General features: G+C 48.6%; 4 protein-coding genes across 4 annotated transcripts; 2 read left to right on the top strand and 2 right to left on the bottom strand.

Moving 5' to 3' along the window:
* Nucleotides 1-562: 562 nt before the first annotated feature.
* On the top strand, nt 563-4961 carry bud4 (putative GTP binding protein (Bud4); the record flags this gene model as incomplete). Its single annotated transcript, XM_040833573.1, has 4 exons — nt 563-652; nt 714-3537; nt 3602-4302; nt 4368-4961. The coding sequence occupies 4 exons, from the start codon at nt 563-565 to the stop codon at nt 4959-4961; spliced, it is 4209 nt and encodes a 1402-aa protein (XP_040684687.1).
* Nucleotides 4962-5563: 602 nt separating this feature from the next.
* On the bottom strand, nt 5564-7496 carry ASPWEDRAFT_31695 (pseudouridine synthase PUS2; the record flags this gene model as incomplete). The annotated part of the gene is made up of 4 exons (XM_040833572.1): nt 5564-5798; nt 5856-7084; nt 7135-7360; nt 7414-7496. 4 exons carry the CDS (start codon nt 7494-7496, stop codon nt 5564-5566), a joined length of 1773 nt encoding a protein of 590 aa, XP_040684686.1.
* A 405-nt stretch (nt 7497-7901) lies between these two features.
* ASPWEDRAFT_140905 (putative transcription factor TFIIE complex alpha subunit) lies at nt 7902-9925 on the top strand. Its single transcript, XM_040829413.1, has 3 exons — nt 7902-8267; nt 8341-8436; nt 8514-9925. The coding sequence occupies exons 1-3, from the start codon at nt 8173-8175 to the stop codon at nt 9622-9624; spliced, it is 1302 nt and encodes a 433-aa protein (XP_040684685.1). The 5' UTR covers nt 7902-8172; the 3' UTR covers nt 9625-9925.
* A 444-nt stretch (nt 9926-10369) lies between these two features.
* Nucleotides 10370-18312, bottom strand: ASPWEDRAFT_176108 (putative ubiquitin C-terminal hydrolase; the record flags this gene model as incomplete). Its single annotated transcript, XM_040831457.1, has 8 exons — nt 10370-10455; nt 10508-10564; nt 10621-14208; nt 14262-14409; nt 14461-14622; nt 14680-17407; nt 17470-17623; nt 17679-18312. 8 exons carry the CDS (start codon nt 18310-18312, stop codon nt 10370-10372), a joined length of 7557 nt encoding a protein of 2518 aa, XP_040684684.1.
* Nucleotides 18313-19617: the final 1305 nt, after the last annotated feature.

The raw sequence follows: 19617 nt of genomic DNA, 5'->3' as shown, positions 1-19617 counted from the left end.
AACTTGATAGGACTTCTTTTTTTAACTTCGTTTCAGTCCTCTTTGGTGGTGGATGTGGTGTTTGTTTTGCTATTCTTTCTTCGTTTGTCGACGACTTGTGTGCTCATCCAACAACTTCGTAAAATTATCTGCCCTTCTTCTTCTTCCCTATCCCTTCGTTATCTATCTGTCGATCTATCAGTCTATCACCAAAAGCCAAACAAGACAAAGTTGTCGGCCTTTTCTTTTTGTGACGCATTTTACATTCCTGCAACGATATTATTCCATGACTTGCTCTATCTTGCTCTAACAAAGCAATATCTTCTTCTGATTCACTTGATTCCTTCTCTCAACTCTTTATTCTTTTTTCTTCTTCTATCGTCTCTTTTATTCGACAAAAAAAGGTACGAGCCCTTTCTCCTAGCAAGGGATATCCTGGGATACAGGGATCGGACTCTTTGTTGTCTTGCCCAGGGATCTGAGCTTCAGCTGCTAATGCGATCGACAGCGTGCTCTTTGTTAATCCTTTTCTTTCTGTCCCCTTGACTTGATTCCTGGTTTCTCAACCAATTTCTCCCACAGGATGGGCAACGGTACTGGTCAACGACCTCTGTCTGAAGTTAGCCCAATGGCTCAAAGACGAAACTCCCCTAGCTGGAACCAGAGCTCAAAAGTAAATTCATTGTTTACTCCTACCCTGGCCTGGGTTTCCTTGCTAACATGGTATCGCACAGATGGCGAAGACTGTTGAATCATCCAGCTTTGAGAGCCCGGCCTCTCCACGTCTTTTCTGGCAAGGTCGCGAGTCTGGTTCGCCCTTCCAGAAGAGCGCAGAGAACCAGGCTCCCTACGATCCAGAAGCCTCTTTTTCCAGCCCTAAACGCCCCTCTATCGAAAATCTGAAGCGGGCATCGCGTGTACGAAACAGTCACATGCTCCGCGACCACGTACAGGAATACGACCCCGCGCAAGTTTATGTTCCGCAAAGACCATTGGCCACTAGTCGATCGCCGCAGAAGCTAAACCAAAATCACGCTGGATCGCAAAAATCGGATGCGCAGGACGTAGAGTCCAGACCATCTTCTCCAACCAAAGACCAAGCATCCCCGTCAAAGTCTTCCTTGTCTAGGGCTAGTAGGTTTGGCGTAAAAGGCGCAGGCTTTGACCCCGAGAGTGACATATGGTCAGACATCGACAGCAATGGTCATCGACATGCGAAAAGCGTCACCTTTGACGCTGCACCACCGCAGATCAATGAGTACGAGATGACCACCCCAGACCCGTCTTCGGTAGCATCGGAGTCGCGGGACGGTAGCTATGACTCTGAGGAGGAGGATGAGGGAGACATCAGCTTCGATCGCGAATCCTCCATCGACCGTGACGATAGTTTCGATGCCTCTCTGGAGGACATCGAGAAAACACCAGTCGTACTGCCGGAAGACTGGCGATACATGAGCCCCTCCAATGCCAATGATGAGCTGGTGAAGGAAGACGAGGATCCCTTCACCGAGGATGAGGATGACGAGAGTAACAGTCCTGACCCTCGACCTTCCTCGCGAGAAGAAGTTTCCAACCGCCACTCACGCGTCGAGTCCCTGGATTCGAATGGTGAACGCCGTCCACTTCCACCGCTTCCATCGACTGGTCGCTCAGCCTTGCCCCCACAATCTTCTTCGCCCACCAAGTTGGCTGCCGCTTTTGAACTGGGTAGCGGTGGCCAACGAATCTTGCCATCCCCCCCTGGCCCCGCTTCCTACAGCAAGGCTGACATCAGTGAGGTCGGCCGCCCGTCTATGTCTCTAGAGGACAGGCTACGTCTCATGATGATTCAAGAGAATGGCGGACAGAAGGAGGATGCCTCAGAGGATAAGGCCAGCAAGGAAAAGCCTGCTCAACCAGCCGATGCTAAGCCGGAGAGTGTGGAAGCAGAGAACAAGAAGGAACCTAATGATATCGCGGCCAGTGATGCTGATGACGACGCCGCGACTGAGGAAGAAACCTTCTGTGCTCCCCGCATCTCTAGAGATTCAATCTTAAGAGACATTCGGAAGAGCGAGAGCTTCATGGATGATTCATATGAATATTCCTCTCAAATCGACTCTAGCCCACACCGTTACATGCATTATGACCCAGACGTTCCCCTTCCATCCCTGGAAAACGATGATGACGATGATGACGATGACGACGATGACGACGATGATACGAATAGCGTCGTGATCAAAGAAGAAGACGACGATGACGATCTTTATGACATTCCCGACTACTACGAAAACGTTCCTTCCAAGGAATCCTCTTTCAAATCCCTCGCCGACATCACCAATGGCATCGAGAGCCAAAACCTTAATCACTCGACCGATCAGCATGAATCGCAAGAGCCGCAGGGTTTGGGTTCTGATGATGGCCAGGCTACGCCTGTCCCAGAGTCGGGTTCAGAAGCGCCTGGCAAAAGACTTTCTAACGAGGCCCAGGAAGAACCGGCTGAGGTTCCTGCCTTGAATATGGCCGCCATTCGAGAATCCTTGCAGCGTCCAGAAACCCCAGACACAAAGGATGATGTTTCAGAGCCATCTACACCTGGCTCGGTCATCCGCCACCCGGTTGATGATGAAGACCGTGATGTTTCGCCAGACGAGGAAAGTGTGCCCGATCCTATTGCGACCATCAAGGCCCATGGGGCTAAATTGAAGACTCGTCCATCTTTGACCCCGGCCGACCTGGAACAGATGGCAGCCACTCGCCGTCAAGTTAGCGGCCAGCAGCCTCCTCCGATGCCTTCGCTGACCAAACAAAACTCCAATGACTCTCACCACTCGTCTAGTGATGCCTCGGAAACTCAGAAAGCAGACGATTCAAACCAATTGGCTCCCCCATCGCAACCCGAAACTGATCCTTCTCAGCGAAAAAGCAGCCTTATGAAGCTGGATATCCCATTCAGCATCCAGGAAGAAGAAAGCCTTGGATTTGGTTTGGACAAGGAATTTGACCGTGTCATGGAAACCCAAAAGGTTGCGTTTGAACTATCCCTTTCCCAACCCTTTCATGCCAGCCCGGCAACGACCCAGACCCAGGACTTTCGTGTTTCCCAAGAATTAAGGACACCAGCGGACCCTCGTGATCATTTTTCTGAAACAGCAGCTAACAGCCCAATCACCAAACAGAGAGGCTACCTCATGAGGCAAAACACGAAGGTCATCGTCGCTAGCAGCAATGACAACGAGCCTGTGCCCACCCCTGGAGATCCCACTCCTGACCCCCGTGGGACCAGATCCGCTGGCTCTTCGCCACGGAAGGCTAGTCAGCAAACCTGGACCACTGTCCCATGGAATGGTAAAACTAGAAGGTCGAGTATCAGAACTCCCAGCGGCATTCCAAAGAAGAAGCCTGTTGGGGGTCCAGTGCCACCGCTGCCAGGCCAGCAAAGTAATGTTCATGACTCCGCCCCGGCAATGGAGGAACCTGAGCCAGCTTTGAATGAAGCCCTCGATGACGGCGAAGAGCGAGGTCGTTTGTTCGTTAAGGTTGTCGGGATCAAGTATTTGGATCTACCGCTACCACGAGGTAAGTGTCCCCTTCGTCGACTTGGACGAAGAACATAAGGAACCAGAACTAATGGCTGTCATAGGCGAACGGTCCTATTTTGCGCTCACCCTAGATAACGGTCTGCACTGCGTCACCACGGCATGGCTGGAGCTCGGAAAATCGGCGCCAATTGGGCAAGAGTTCGAACTCATCGTTCAGAATGATATCGAGTTCCAATTGACTCTCCAAATGAAGGTTGATGAAGAGAAATTCCGGACCCCGGAAGCTGCACCCGCCTCCCCATCGCGGCAGAAGGCTTCAACATTGAGCCGTGTGTTCGCCTCCCCCCGTAAGCGCAAGGAGCTCGACATGAAGCAGCAGCTTTTGACACAGCAACAAAAGAGCAAAGATGTCAATGCCCCTGTTTGGGATCGACTGAGAACATTGATCGCTCGTGATGGTAGCTTTGGCCGTTCCTATGTGTCTCTTAGCGACCATGAGAAATCAGCCTACGGCCGCCCATATACTGTGGATGTGGCCTGTTTCAACGAATGGGCTACCGAGGAGCAGCCAAGCAGTGTCAAGAGCAAGAAGAGTACATCGAGTGGTGTGTCTCAGCGACGCCCTCCATACAAGATTGGTAAATTGGAACTTCAGCTTCTGTTCGTGCCGAAGCCGAAGGGTGCAAAGGAGGATGATATGCCGAAGAGCATGAACGCCTGCATTCGTGAAATGCGTGAAGCAGAGAATGTCTCTTCTCGTAGCTGGGATGGCTTCTTGTCTCAGCAAGGTGGTGATTGCCCTGTAAGTGCCTGTCCCCCAACCCACATGCTCAATTTGATATCAAGTTTGCTGACAGTAAGCGACAGTACTGGCGCCGCCGATTCTTCAAGTTGCAGGGCTCCAAGTTAACGGCGTTCCATGAAACCACTCGGCAGCCTCGTGCCACGATCAACCTGTCCAAAGCAGTGAAGTTGATCGACGACAAGTCTTCTCTCGTTCAAAAAGAAACAACCACTCGAAATGGCGGTCGGAGAAAGTCCGCCTTCGCCGAAGAGGAAGAGGGTTACATGTTCGTAGAAGAAGGATTCCGTATCCGATTCGGTAACGGAGAGGTGATCGACTTTTATGCCGACAGCGCTGCAGCCAAGGACGGCTGGATGAAGGTGTTGGGTGACGCGGTTGGAAAGGGAACGTCTGCCTCTGGAAGTGGCCAGGTCAAGCCATGGACCGACGTCGTCCTCAAGCGCGAGCGCAGCATGAAATCTAGGAGAGAAACGTCGGATCGTCTTCCCCCCAGCGCTCCTGCTCCCCCGCCTGTGCGAAAAGATGTTGCTCCCCCGGCGGGACCCCCGGCGCCGGCGCCGGCACCACCACGACCGCGACACAAGCATACTTTCTCGCAGCCCGAGACTCGAGGCGCAGAAGCGCGGCGACAGAAGACTCGCTCATTGATGTTCTGATCTGATGCTCGCGAGATATTTTGGATTCTCGTTTTCAGCCTTTTCTCTCTTTTTCTTTTTACAACTGTCACCATAAGCCATTTCAGTTTGTCGGATACTCTCTGTTGCATTTCTTCTTATTCATTGTTGTTGCGCCTCTTTTTCTTTTGATTCATCTCGTTGGTTTATTTGCTGGTGTTGGTGTATGAATTCCCTTTTTCAGTTTGTCTAGCCTGCGCTTCTTTCATCTTTCTTGTCGTCTTGCCTTCTCTGTTCCATGGCTTTCCAATCTGAATGAGGCTGTTCCGTGCTTTTACCGGACGATAATGATACATAACGCCTACCTTCATGAGTGAATAATTGAGTCATTTGCATTTATTCCCTCTTCTCTTTTTTCTATTAGACTGGTTTCGCAATTATTGAAGGACTGATTGCAGTAGATACCACCGGAAATGCTTCTCCTGATTCCTTTGGTGGATATAACATTATAAGCCATGTAGAATAGCATATATTGTTCAGGCCAAGTCTAATGGCGAATAGCAGGGATGTTCTATCTATAAACAATGAAACATATTCATTCCGCTTCATATTGTTTTTTGGTATAAATAATACAAGCCATATATCTAACCACCCTCCTCACCGTTGTCAGGGATACGTTCGTCCTCTGACTCGGACTCCACAGTCGCCAGGGCTTCTCTTTGAGAAATTCGACCTTTTTGAGCACTTGCTCTCCGGGATTGTTCTCGAGGAGGAGTCGTGGGTTGGGTAGTGGGTTTGGCGGCGGGGATTCCACCCGAAGTGACGAACAAGAACTCCTCTTGAGGGAAGTTATCGATGTGGTTGAAGAATGAGGAGAAGCTGTTTTGTTTCTCAGGTTAGTTTTTAAAGAGAAACAAAGGCGTTAGGGATACATACGCATTCGTCTCCTCTTCCTCGCGGAAGATCCGATCATAGATCTCCCGCTGTTTGAACTCGTCGATTTCCTTCTTGTAATTGTCGAAGTCGATGGGCTTCTTGCCCAGAGTGCTTACTTTCTTGTTGAATGTCTCGAAGACGGGTCGTTCCAGCAGCAAACCCAAGCCGGGTGCCTTAGGGATGGCAATCTTGGTGGCGCCGTAAGTCTCGACAATACGCTCGGGGTCGCAGCCACAGCGCACCACCATAGTCATCATGGCGACCATCTTACGGATTTGGTGCATCATGAAGCTCTGGCCGTGAACTTTCATACTGAGCCACTCGGTGCCGTTGATGATGATCGGGGTGGGGTGAACCTTGAAAGATTTGATGTGACGTTTGGCGGAAGGATCGTTGTGCATCTTTTGAATGGTATAGTTGAAGAAATTCTTGGTCCCAATGTACTTGTCCAGCCCTTCCTGTACGCGTGCCAGACGGGCTGCGGGAATACGATAGGTTCGCTTGGCCTTGAGGTAGGCGGCTTTGATGGCCTTGATCGTTTCGTACATTTCCCTTCTTTGATCCTCTGGGAGACTTTCCCTCCAGTCGACTTTTGTTGGCTGCTCAGTCTCAGCTGGCTTCTCTTCAGATGCAGTAGCCCCATCGCCGGCAGGGGCTGCTGCACTTTCTGTAGGCTTTTCGGACTCTTGCGGTTCATCTTCCTCGAGTGATTCGCCTTGTTCTTCGCCGAGATAAAGAGCCTTTTGTACCAGCTTGCGGATGTCTTCGGGGACATTGTCAAGAATGGGCTTGATGTATTGCTCATCAACATCGCTCCAGTACGTCGCAACTTCTTTTTGTCTTGCCTTGAATTGTTCCAAGTCCCCCTCCTTCTCAGCCAGCTCTACTATCTTTCTTCCAAGATATGTGCTGGGGTGTGGGGGAACAAAGCAATGGCTTGGGATTAAATACTCATATACACGAGAGTCGCACATTTGATAGCAGCTGAATCCCTTGTTCGTAACTTGAATGTCCCAAATGCGAATCTGTGAGCTGAGCTTTTCGTTGATCTTCTGGACGACATCGGGGTCTTCGACGATCATTTTCAACGAAACGATATTACCAGCCGCGTGGACTCCCTTATCGGTTCGTGCACATCTTACCAAAGATGATTTTTTCGGGTCGGCTGCGTTGGCTTTCGAAATGGCTCCGGCAGCTACGAATGCTGCAAACAATTCACCTTCGATTGTCTTTTGAGAATCGCTCCTGCCAACTATTAGATCCCAATATCAAGACACACAGAGATGGTTTGTTTGTCGCACAATTGCATGCCATGGTAGCCTGTTCCAGAGTATCCCAACAGCACCGCAACCTTCTTCTTCGGCCGCCTTTGCTCGCTTTCAATGTCTTCTTGAGAGAAATGTGTCGCATAGATCGGCTCTGAAACTTCTTGGCCTTCTTCAATCTTCCGACGCTTGGCTTCTTTTAGCTCTTCATTCCGTGCTCTCTTGTCTAAATTTTGCCGACTTGCTTGGTTAGTCGATGGTGACAGCAATCGGAACCGCGCTGTTCAACATACCTCCACTCCGACCGGCCCAAATTTCGTTTCTTACGCTGGTTATCAGCGCCTTCTCCAGCAGCTCTTTCCTCGTTGTTGTCCATGGTATCTCCGCAGCTAAATCACGTCCGTGGTGGAAGAAAGCTCGAGTCTGCTTTTGAAAACCGACGGAACAGACGAAGGTGTTTTGGGAAGCTCGAGAAGAAATGATCGAAAGACGAGCGACTGAGGGGATCCCAGCCAGACACTGACGCAAGACGGCGTTGGCGGGCATGAAGAAGAAACAACGGCGGGCAGGAAATCCACCGTCGACTGTCTGGATCGCGACGTCTTTTTTTTGGCTGCGACGGGCCTTGGCCGTGCCCTAGTCCGTATCGGGCCTAGCCCCATCGTCAGATCAGCTAGTCCCGAAACAGCTATTCTGACCGCCTGAGCGCTGAGGCACCAACAACTGCCCGCGAAAAGCATCAGCAGCAGCTCTTCTTTCACTCCTTCTCCAACTCCGCATCATTCTCACTCACCTCACTTGTCAGCCCTTCGTTTTTGCTGTCCTGAGAAGCGCCCATCTTTCTTATTATTTTCCAACCTCTAATTTCCTTTTCCAGTTCCATCTCGACGCAGACAACGAAGCATGTTGCTCTTCTTAAATTGAGCTTCAATCGTGGCATATACCAAGAACCTTGCGCTCGCTCTTCCACCAAACTCAGGCTCAAACTAGGGCCCTCAATCCTCTTTAACGTCTTTTATATTCTACCGCGCTATTGTTCTCTCCCATTAACCATGGATCTCGCGAATACCCTCATCCGGACCGTCGTTCGCGCTTTCTACGAGACCCGCCACATCCTCGTGGTTGATGCGCTCTTTATTCATTCGGTGTACGCTCTGCCCCTGGCTTAGGCGTCTTTGGAAATAGCTATGGATTTGATTTTAACACAATTATTACTGCAGACTTCATGCCGAGGATCTTGCCTTTCTTCTTGGGATGCAACAGAAAGACCTCCGGAAGCTTTGCGCCAAACTGCGCGAGGACCGTTTGATCGCAGTGTATGGCTTGCTCATTGCACAGTGGTTCTAACACTTGATTTGTATCTAGCGCTGATATGAAAATCTTACTGGTACAGAAATTCACGAGCTGAAATTCGCGATGGTTCGACTCGCCCCGTTAACCGCGACTACTACTACATCCCCTTGCATCCTGTCATCGACGCCGTGAAATACAAGGTCTCCAAGCTGACTTCGAATATTAAGCTCCAATACACTCCGAGCGAGGAGAGGAAAGAATATATTTGCCGGAGGTGCGGTACAGAATGGACTGAGCTGGACGTCCTAAGTCTATATTCGGACGAGGGTTTCTTATGTCAGAACTGCGGATATGTCCTTGAAAGGACGGAAGATGTGAAAGGGACTGAAGGCATCGATCGCACGGGTCACGAGAAAAATAGCAAACTCATGGCCCAACTTGACAACATGTTGAAGCTACTCAAGCAGATCGACTCTGTTGAGATCCCTCCGAACGATTTTGACACAGCCTGGGACCATAAGATTGATGTGGTCCGGAATCAGCAGACACACCCCACGCGGGCTGCCGTCGTTGTGCCATCTAACAAGCAGGAAGCGGTTCGTGGAAACACGAAGACAGATTCAGCCGCACTTGAGATCTCTCTCACATCTACCGAAGAAAAGACTGCCGCTGAACAGGCAGAGGAAGCTGCACGGAAAGCCGCTGTTGAAAAACAGAATGCTCTTCCCGTATGGCACACACACTCAACTGTTTCTACAGGTGCCGGAAATATGTCCAACATCAAGAGTGAAACCGACTTGGACGTCAAGCCAGAAATCAAGGATGAGGACGAGCAGAAACCTAACGTTGCCCTCGACGATAAGGTCGCTGCTTATTACGCTGAAATGGCTAGAGAGAAGGCCCTTCAGGAACAGGAGGACGAGGAAGAGTCGGACGAATTCGACGAGGAATTTGAAGATGTCGGCGGCGTCTCCGGCAGTGGCTCGGCCACCCCAGCTGTTGGCGCTCCCACCAGCACACCGGGTCCCGCCTCTGTTAGTATTAAGCGTGAGCTTGACACGGACTCTGGAACTAGCGCCCCCCAAACAGCCGCAGCAACACCTTCCACTGCTACCGATGAAGGACCGGCAGCAAAGAAGGTCAAGGTCGAACCGGAAGTGAAAAAGGAGGAGTCAGATGAGGATGACGAAGAAGAATTTGAGGATGTTTAGAAGGCTTTGGGATTATTCCTAACCCTGTGTCTCTCTAACAGTGCAACACAAGGGGATCGGCGCTGGCGCCAAAGAAAAAAAGAACACACCAAAGAAAGGGAGCATTATCACGAGGTGATGAACACATCAAACATACTATTGGACGTGTTATCTATTGAATTTTGGACTGGGCTCTTTGTCTCTGGCTGTCCTTTTTCTCTGTACTTATATTATTTACACCATTAGTTTTCTTTTGGCCCCCACAGCCCAGTGGGTTGGCTCAACTAGATATAAACTTGTATGAATACAGATTTTTCATTCCACTTTGTTTTGACCAAAAACATCTATAACAAAGTCTTAGCTGTGTTTTATGGGAGGATTACTACATTTCATGTCTGGTAGGTTTTCATCATTTTGCACCAACTTGTGTAGGTTTTATTCATAACTACTTCTTGCTGATGCACGATGTTCTTCGCAGGCCCGAAGAACCACAAAACAAAACCGAATGATCCTCCAGCAAGATAGATACAAATGGCTATTTCAACGAAACCGTCAACAATTACTAGTTAGTTAACACATAAGAAGAAGAAACACCCAACATTTACCGACGCCGAATCAAAGACCCATTTCAAATACAAACAGGGCAATGGAACGCCAGTCTATGCAGGCAAGCAAGCAAAAAATCGAGGTTTTCGTCATAAAATCATCGCTCGTATGTTGGTCTCATCACAACATCTGGAATTTATTATTTTCTGGGCTGATCGGATCAAGGAGACCCCGCCAGGCCCATCTCCGAGTCGCTCGCCATCATCGAGTTGTCCTCCCAATCTTCTGGAGAAGGTAAATCAGATTCTGGAATCCAAGGGTTAGGAAGGTGATATGGGTGAAGAAAAGACATGCTTACCAGAAGCCAGCTCCTCGGGCAAATCGACACTCAGTTCGTCGATGGCAGTGGATACAGCTATATACCCATGTCAGTGATATTCAACGCGCCTTATTCATTGGAAAGAGACTTACCATGTGCCTGACGAACGAACTCCTGGTCCTCCTCGCTGTCGCCAAAATACGCGACAAGGCAGTGGTCAATGACGGTTTTTATCGTCTCTACAACCCTTGCCTCCACATTATGGCCGGGGACAGCCAGGTATGTCCTCCTTAACTTGTCAACAGATGCATGCACAAGCTCCTTGGCAGCACCACCAAGGCGTGACTGCCAGTCGTCTATCAATTCGTCCGTCGTCCCACTAAACAGTATTTGGCGGAGAACTTCCAATGTCATGTTCCTGATTGCCTTGTCGGGATAAATGAGTAATGTCGGAGCCCAGTCCGGAATCTTTTCTATCACATGCGACAAGAACCAATTCTCGTTGAGTCCGAGGCGTTCGTTGCGAAGGGACATGGCGTTTGTGAAGAATGCAAGATGCTCTTTGCCTCCGCTGTTGTTGATAGATTCCACCCCTTTGGCAACGAAGTCGATCAAGGCGAGAATTCGATTCTCGTCGGGACTTCGTCGACAAAATATCAGAGTTGCATCCAAAAATGCAGTACAGAGCTCCGCCGGTGCAACTCTCAATCCATCCTCCAAGACTTTGCAGATCGCATCCATAAGGCCAGCCTCGGGCTCCGCGTCCAGCAGAAGTCCCATCATGTTTTTACATGCCTGCGGGCTGCTGTACTGCTGCAGCAATTTCTTCAAAAACGCGAGTTCTTGGTTTTTACCGAGAGGCCTGATAAAAGTGCTTTCTGCTGCGGTGAGAGAATATTTCCCGTCTGAGAGGGCCTGTCGTTCATCGTCGGATGTCGGTGCTACCCTGAGGTCGATGTTGCTCAACAGGATAAATAACACATCCATGAGTTTCTTGTGGGAGAATCGCCGACCCTTCTCAACGAGCTTGGAATACGCAACATATTGCCGCTTCAACTTCTTGGTGTCTTCACGATCAAGCCAAACGATCTCCAGGCATTTCAAAAGAAATCCGTTATTGAGTAGCACGCCAGCCTCGTAGGGTCCGAATGTAGCTAGCATTAACAGGAACTCAAAATAGTCGTCCCACGAGCGGCTCACAGTATGAATGGTTGACCATAGACCCTCCAACGTGGCCACAGTACTTTCAAACGCATCCAAGTACCGAATTTGCCATCTTTCTCTTTCAAGATTGTCCAAGTCGGCATTATTCCTGAGTTCTTGGAGCTTTACGAGAGCAGCCACAATTATTCTGATCGAGCTATTTCGAACAGAGGCATGTGGGCTTTTGAGGGCAAGGTTTCGAATCCCTGTAGGTCGTTCCAAAGTCCACTGAAGGACTCTGTGCGCACCCTTTGGGCTCTCGTTGATCGCTTTGAAAAGCTCTGACACAATGACATCCAACCCCAAAGGCTCCCTGCACCTCGATATCAGTTGCTCCAGCGTGTCTAGCGCAATAAAAATGACTGGTTTGTCCAATTTGGGTTTTCCCCCATTCTCTAAATGCATAGTTTCAGGGAGCCGGCAAAGGAGATATCGTATAAAAAGAGCGTGGTACGGATCCAGAAGACAGTAGGTCCTTATGAAAACCTCATTTTCCATGGTAATATGATTTTCGAGAGACAATGGTAATGGGACACGGACGGGGATGTTGTTTCTGGTGGGCCTGTAAATGGATTTGGCTGAATCCATACTGGAAACGCGTTGGTAGAACAACATGTAAGCGTTCCAGACTTTATTGAACCTGACTTGACCCATGGAGCCAGGATGAACGGAGTCGTTATAGCCACCAAAACACTGGTCTGCAATTTTTGAGGGGTCAAATCTGCTGACATCCGAGTCATTGAACTCAACCCATGATCCTCGCGAGCCGGTCGTAGGCCTTTCACGGATGTAGGAATAGTAATGTCCAGACTCGGCAGTACCGCTATGTACCAAAACACCAACTAGTTCAAAAACATCCTGTGGGACTTCTGTGTCCTGCTCAGAAAGATATTCAACCTTGAATGGGCTCATGTCGATGTGCTCGGGGAATTGGAATTCATCGTTGATCTTGTTCCGCATCATCGTAACCATATCAAAGTCAAACCGCTTCAAATGGAAGATGAGATTGTCAGGAACCTCTTTCAAGCAGGCTCTCTTCACAGCATCAACGTGGCGTCCACAGGAAGTGCACGAATACTTGTTGTCACCTTGCATGATTTCACCCTCGACATACGCTTGCAAACTTTCCTCGAGACTCGCTTTTCCCTTTATATCGCATTGGATAGCGGAAAACGGTTCCAGCCGCTCAGAAATGTGAGGGCACTCTTTTGATTTGATCTGCTGGACCAGTTGGCCGCCATAAAACGATCGAAATCTCCTTTTGTTCTCTGCATCATGAATTTGCGCCTCCCATCTATCGAACAGCAAATTGTAAAACTCGTCGACATCCATCTGTATGGTAACATCGATTGGTTCATTGTCGTAAGTCCGAATCGTGTCAACTAGTCCCTGAGGATCCACGCTCTTGAGCCATGTCTCTTGCATGTATCCAAAAAGTTTTTTGGTTTCTCCCAGAAGCCTTTGTGCAGATTGTGCATCGGTGATTTGAAGCTGAAGCATAAAATCCCTGAATCCTACATTCATGAACAGCTGTGTGAGAAGAGAGTTCAGATAACAGGTGTTGGATAGATTCTTGAGCCCTGCGTAACCCTCTGGGGACCGGATCATTTTATATCGATCGAAACACCATGTTGGCGAGTAGGTGTAATCGGCTGGTATAATATCTTCCAGATTTTCTACCACCTTCATATAATTGCGCTCGTCCTTGCAAAGTAGACTAAGGATAGCGTAAAGCTCTTGGCGTGTCTGTGCATGCATTACCGGTATCTGGGGAACGATTGGGGTGTCGGAAGGCATAGACAAATTAGGGAAAAGATAGCTGTCAAACAGACTCTCGGTGAGGTTGAAGGTGTCTATTGAGGCGTTGGTAGAGTTGGCTAGATCGAGACATGACCTCAGCAGGCGAGAGAACCCTAGTATTAGATGATCGACAGGTTCCCGTCCAACAAACTCCTCGGTTCGATGGCTCAGCATGATGCCACTCCATTGCCTCAGATATTCACCGAATATCAGGTCCCGTGGTGATTTTTCTGCGACAGACTGAAATACCAACATGGCGACTTGAAAGAATTCTTGCGACTGCTGTGCATAGTCTAAGGTCTGAGGTAAGGTCTGAACGAAAGCATCCCAAATTGTTGCAAGAATACCAATCCTGGTCGGGTTTTCGAGAGCTGGGGGCCCTTGTAGCTCTTCCTGGCCAGGTTTGCCAGACTTCTTCAGCAGTTTCGAAGGGCTGCATGCAACCGCTATATTTTCCGCAATTTCTTTTCGGATGGCCTGGCGGTTTTCTTCCAGTAGTAGAGAAAAAATGAGTCGATCAAGTTGGGCATGCTGTTTGATTACGTCCCAAAATTTGTGGTCACGCAAGGATCCCTCCGTCAAGACAGCAAATGAATTACATATCAATTTGTGAACACCAGATTGAGGGAGGTAAGTAGAGGGCAATTGTTGCCCTACTTCGATAAAATACACCAACTGTCGTACTAAAGGTGCTGGATCTGAGAGTATCGACGCACTTTCGGCAACGGGAGGTTTCACTATACGCGGTCAATATTCTATTTTGAAGACCAATCACGAGGTAACGGCTCACCTAGGAGAGCGAAGAGAAGACATTCGACGAGATTAGTCGCAAACAAAATTTTTGTGGGGTTGTTTGCGAGCTCAGACATTTCAGGGCGTGTTAAGGCTGCATTGAGAACAACCACACTGTGCGATACAAATCCGTCATTTGTCGATGCCTATTATACACTTGTTAGCGACCGACGCTTAATGGAATGTATTAGACTTACTTCTAGCGCTTGATCTCTGAGACATACTGAAAGCGCATTTACCGAGTAAAGAAAGCTATACGGCTTCTCAATGGGAAAGATGTCCTGGTCGGTCTTATCATCCGATTTCACGAGCTGTAGAACCCGCTCCTGGGGAGGGAAAACAACAAGGAAGTCGTAGATCTGCATAAAAAGCGTAAGCACATGGCCAAACATAGATAAAGTCAATAAGAAGCGTACCTCTCGGGCCAAATGATCTTCAAGACCGAGAAGATCATAAAGATCGTCAAAATGCTTCAGCACTTCTGAATCAACTAGTGTCAAGGATTGACGTCTACCTGCCAAGGAAACCTCATGACTATCCGCGTCTTTGCGAATGATGAGGAGCCCCGAACGAATCTTTAGGTCTCGAAGGGTGGACTCGGGTTTCTCCAAAAGATCGATTCTCCGTCCGCCATAAATCGTTTTGAACTTGGAAAAGCCCGTGAGTTGAACAAGCCGATCGACGAGATTGGACGCAGTTGAAAGGTCTCCAATCCGCATGGTGCTCACTTTTGAATGAAGACCCCCATTAAAGGCTTGGTAGGAGATATCGATAGGCTCGCCTTTGATGGGCCTCCGAGGCAAATCGGGAGGCGGACCTTGTGGGGGGCTGTACTGGGGTCGAGTCCTCAGACCTTGTAGAAATTGACGAAGAAATAGCAAAGACCGGCTAAATCTCAGTTCTTCGGCATGCATCTCACCCTCAGCGGCCAGTTTCCTTGGTTCTTTCTGCCCGTTTACTGCAGGCTCCTTTGGTAACTTTAACTTTATGGCTGCAGACTTGAGTTGATCTACACAACGATCTACCAGAGCAATATGGGTGGCTTCCACCGCCGACCGAGGAGATCGGGTGATCACATTATGATCTAAGTAGACCTCGATGGCGAAATTGGCCGCGTCCGTTTCAATAGATCCAGGTGGAGCAGTCAGTATGAAACTCCAGATTCGGTCCATTCCAGGAACCGAGACGACTTCTTTCTCGCCGGCAGTTGGCGGCGGGTTAAACCGAACCTCATAAGCAATAGCCTGCTTGGCTAAAGAAAGCACCTCTGGGGAATACTCCTCTGGTAGTAGCTCGGGGAGATATTCTTGAATGCACCGCTCAATGAACGGGTTTCGCTTCATGCTGTTGCTTGTCAAGGTGCATAGCATGTCCCATAAAGTTCGCCTCCCGTGCTCCACTAATTCCTTGGACATGAAGATCTTTCTCCACAGCACATCACTTAAATCCTCTGTGATGGTGTCCGGAACCTTGTCAATAATCCGAGCCAAGATATGAACCCGGGTCATCAAGCCAGTTCTTGAGAATGAGTCGGTGAAGTCGGTTTGCTTCAAATCCACAGCATGGGCAATTTCGGCTATCACCAAGTGCGTCAAGTCAAACTCCGTGGCCAACTTCCGAATTTCCTGGATATCATGAGTTGGACACAGAGCATTCAAAGCCTGTATACTGCCAACAGTAAACTGGTTCATTTCAGCAATATCCTGGATACAGCGTTCGTAGGTATCCATTTTTTCTGCCTCGCTCAGTCCGACCCTGATGAATTGGCTAAGTTGAGAACTAGCAAATCTTTGTAAAATAGCCTTGTGTTCCACAGAGAATTCATCAAATGCGGCACTTTCACGAATGAGACGCACACATAGCTGCAGTGGAATAGCATCGACATGCACAATATCCAAAGTATCATGACGGACTCTCTCATGTTTTTCCCGCACATGGTAAAGAAGCTGCTCACAAAAATCCACCATCCTGGCATCGAAACGGTTTAATGGCAAATCGAGGAGCTTTGAGCATAGATAAAGCAGCGAGGGAGAACCGGGCATGTGCATAGGAAATGTTTTGGTGAGCATTCCTAACACCTCAGATACCGTCCGCGGATCCTGGCTTTGTGTCACTGTCTCCCAAATTGTATCTGTATCAGCATCGGTGTATGTAGATGTGACAACCAAAAAACCGACGATGTTGCCGCTTCTGCTTATCAGTTGCGGGTGTGAATCTATGCCCACAATGTAATCGACGATCTTGTTGTCTCTGAGGAATCTGACCAGGTATTGAACTACAGCGTGCTCAATGCCCCTGGGATTATTTTGGATGTGTTGCCTCCAAACTTGAACTAGATCTGTTTGCATAGTCTCCATGCCATGGACCCTCAATTCCATGCGGCCATCCATAATGTGTTTCTTGAGCACGGAAAACCTCCATCCATAGTAAATTATAGAAGGGTACTCGTCGGATGCTGCGTCGTCTGGCAAATCTATCGAAAGATCCTCCGATAGCTGCAACGTCAGCGCTGGATCACGCTGACAGACAGCAGAATAGGTAGATGAAATATTGCGGAGCATCAATTCGCCAGTATCATTCGTGACATATGGCCATTTTTTAGTGATGTGCACCTGATACTTTTCGTCCACGGCTCGAACGAGATTGTAGGCCGCTTTCATGGTACGAATATAGACAGGTGAGTTGATGAGAGCATCATCCGCGTGGTGTTTTCTCCGTTCATTTCCCGATTCAACCATATTGTGCGCAATGTTCATTATATGAGTTAACGGAGACGACAATTGCGGCCACCGTGAAATAAGAGCCATGATACAGACTGTGTATTCAGATAATTGTGGGATGACATCAAATGGAGGCGCCGCAATTTGGTCGTTGAGCCGAGTGATAAGATTGGCAAGCTCCGAACCATGGACTTTTTCCATGGTACGGAAAAATGGAATGTTTCCTATTTGTAGTATCCAAGCCAGCGACGGCAGGTAGGCTCTCGACATCAATTCTGGTGCCTGGGTGTCCGGATCCTCGATTAACTGGCTCAAGGCCAGTGTGTCCGAACGCACCATGTGAAGTGTAAGCCGGGCATAGGAAAGAAAGAACTCTTCAAAGCAATCCCATGGCCCGCGGCCTTCATCCGGTTGAAAATCTTGCCTATGTCCACAAGTTAGCTCCAGAGATTCCTGTGTCCCTCCATTCCGTCAAGGGTGTCTTACACCCTGCGCAGCAAGCATTCTAACATGATAGGAATTTCGTCCCAAAAATCCCGGTCGTCGATCCAAACCTCATATGTGAGCTGGTTAAGGCTACTCACTGAGTCTTCTAGCCAGTTTTTCATCGCAAGAAAAACAGTCACATCGTGTGGAGGCCCTATAACAGTTCAGCTGGAGTAAAAGGTCTCCACGCATCAATGATGAGCACCCACCTTTCTCAATTATCGTCCATATTTCTTCCACATTTTCCCTCAAGTCAAGGTTCTCGTTAATCTTGGGGAAGGTTTCAGTCAACAATAACTGATCATGGAGTTGTACCACATCCGGCGTGACAGGGTCTCGTAAAGCCTCCCCGAGCGTCCTCCAGTTTGACACATCAGGTTCTTGATCCATATCCTCCAGCTCAGCCACCTCGATCTCTGGACTTTGTGCGGGCGAGGATGAGAGCGATATAACATTGGGTGCATGAGCATCATCTGGGTCGGTCGACTGCGCGGCTGGTTCGGCGCCGAGTTGCTCGGGAGAGGTAGAATCCACAGATTCCGCTGTCATGTCGACAGAGGTTGGGGATTTCATGTTGATGGTAACTCTGCTCGCTGGGCGTGTCGACACGGAAGCTTCCTGGTCCGGCGCGGCAGGAGCAGCCGCTGTCGAGTCGGACGTTCGCGAGGCGGAAGTCTCGTCGGTTGACAAGGATTCGCAGGCACCACTTCCGCTGTCGAGACGAGGGCGTTTCCTGGTGGTCTGGGGGTCGGAGTCTTCCATGGGATCGTTCTTGGGTCGCGTAGGGTCTGTCGATATAGCGCCAGGCGGGGTGCTAGAGCTCTCTAGCGGGGCAGCTGCCATGACATTTTTCCAGTCCCTTCTTTTTTGCTACTAGAAGGGAGAGGGACTGAAGTAAGTAAAAGAAAAGCGAAGAAGGAAAACGGGGGTGGAGTCAAGGTGAAATTCTCAGCTCCAAGGCCAGCAAAAAATGTGAGGGGGAGGAGAAAGAAGGTGAGGGATTGTGGGCAACAGGCAGACAGCTGCCTGGAAGAACAGCAACAGGGATTTAAATTTAGTGTGAGGTGAAATCAAGCAGAGAGGAGAGTTGATTGAAGCTTGAAATTACGAAAAAAAAGATATGAAGAAGAAAAAGAAAAGAAAAAGAAGGGCCGAACAGACAGGCGAAAGACAAGAGACCAGAGACAGAGAGAGCTCTGACGTTGCGGTGGAGAGAGATTCACGGGCGCAGGCGAATTGGAGGCCCTGCAGGCAAGGCACACTGGGAGTCAGCTTGCGCAAAGGGCGTGGTTTGGTCTGGAGGATGAAGAAATTATAGTTGATCAAAAGGTTACGAATTAATGAATTATTATTATCGTGATAGCTAGTGGGAAGCAGAAATGAAGCAATCAAGGCTCAAGGAGAATAAAGAATGGAGGGCGAACAGTCCAGCTGCAGCGATCAACGCGAGGCTGTGTGTTCCAGACAGGTTCGACGCTGCAAAAAGTACCAAAATCCGGATAGAATTAGAGTTGGCAAAGTGGCATATAAATTATAAAAATTATATGGAAGGTCTCTTCCACCTGTTACTATACGTAGTATTTATTGTTCTTTCTGTTCTCTATAGAGGTTTCCTTGTGACTGCTCTCTCTTCCAGTATATACCTCTGACTTGATATTCACCTTGGAACATCCATTCTTTACCATGAAATGCCAGAATATCAGATATTAAAACTTTAAAACATTCTTAATCAATCAAATGCAAGTTCATAATGAAAAAAAACTTGCTGGGATCACAGCAAGTCTTTAACTGTCATGTGCAGGATGCACACCTACAAACATCACCTGCAGTTAAAAGTCCTGCAGGTTATTATTATATTATAAATATCCAAGGCAATATGGATCTCAGAAGCAATAGAATCCACCATCTGCAATGTAATTGTAATTGATAAAGTCTAGATCGAGCCATCAGAGCTAACGATCGTCACTCCACAAGAATATTCCATGCCTTCTAGCGCGTCATTGTCGTGGTCATCCTACGAGCCATCTCCACTGGGCCACGTTTCTAGTCAGGAATCTTATGACACCAATATTTATTTATTTATCTACATCTTTCTCTCTAATTTTGAAAAGATATTCTCGTACATAAAAGAACAGAGCAAAGCTTCTA

Source organism: Aspergillus wentii (assembly GCF_001890725.1).
Source record: "Aspergillus wentii DTO 134E9 unplaced genomic scaffold ASPWEscaffold_8, whole genome shotgun sequence".
NCBI classification, from domain to species: domain Eukaryota; kingdom Fungi; phylum Ascomycota; class Eurotiomycetes; order Eurotiales; family Aspergillaceae; genus Aspergillus; species Aspergillus wentii.
This window is presented reverse-complemented; position numbering and strand designations above follow the sequence as displayed.

Excerpts from the sequence above, each read along its gene's own strand:
- ASPWEDRAFT_140905 (XM_040829413.1), top strand. The coding sequence starts at position 8,173 with ATGGATCTCGCGAATACCCTCATCCGGACCGTCGTTCGCGCTTTCTAC. Across the intron at positions 8,268-8,340 it reads GCGCTCTTTATTCATTCGGT|ACTTCATGCCGAGGATCTTG; the intron begins GTACGCTCTGCC and ends TTATTACTGCAG. Across the intron at positions 8,437-8,513 it reads GAGGACCGTTTGATCGCAGT|AAATTCACGAGCTGAAATTC; the intron begins GTATGGCTTGCT and ends TTACTGGTACAG.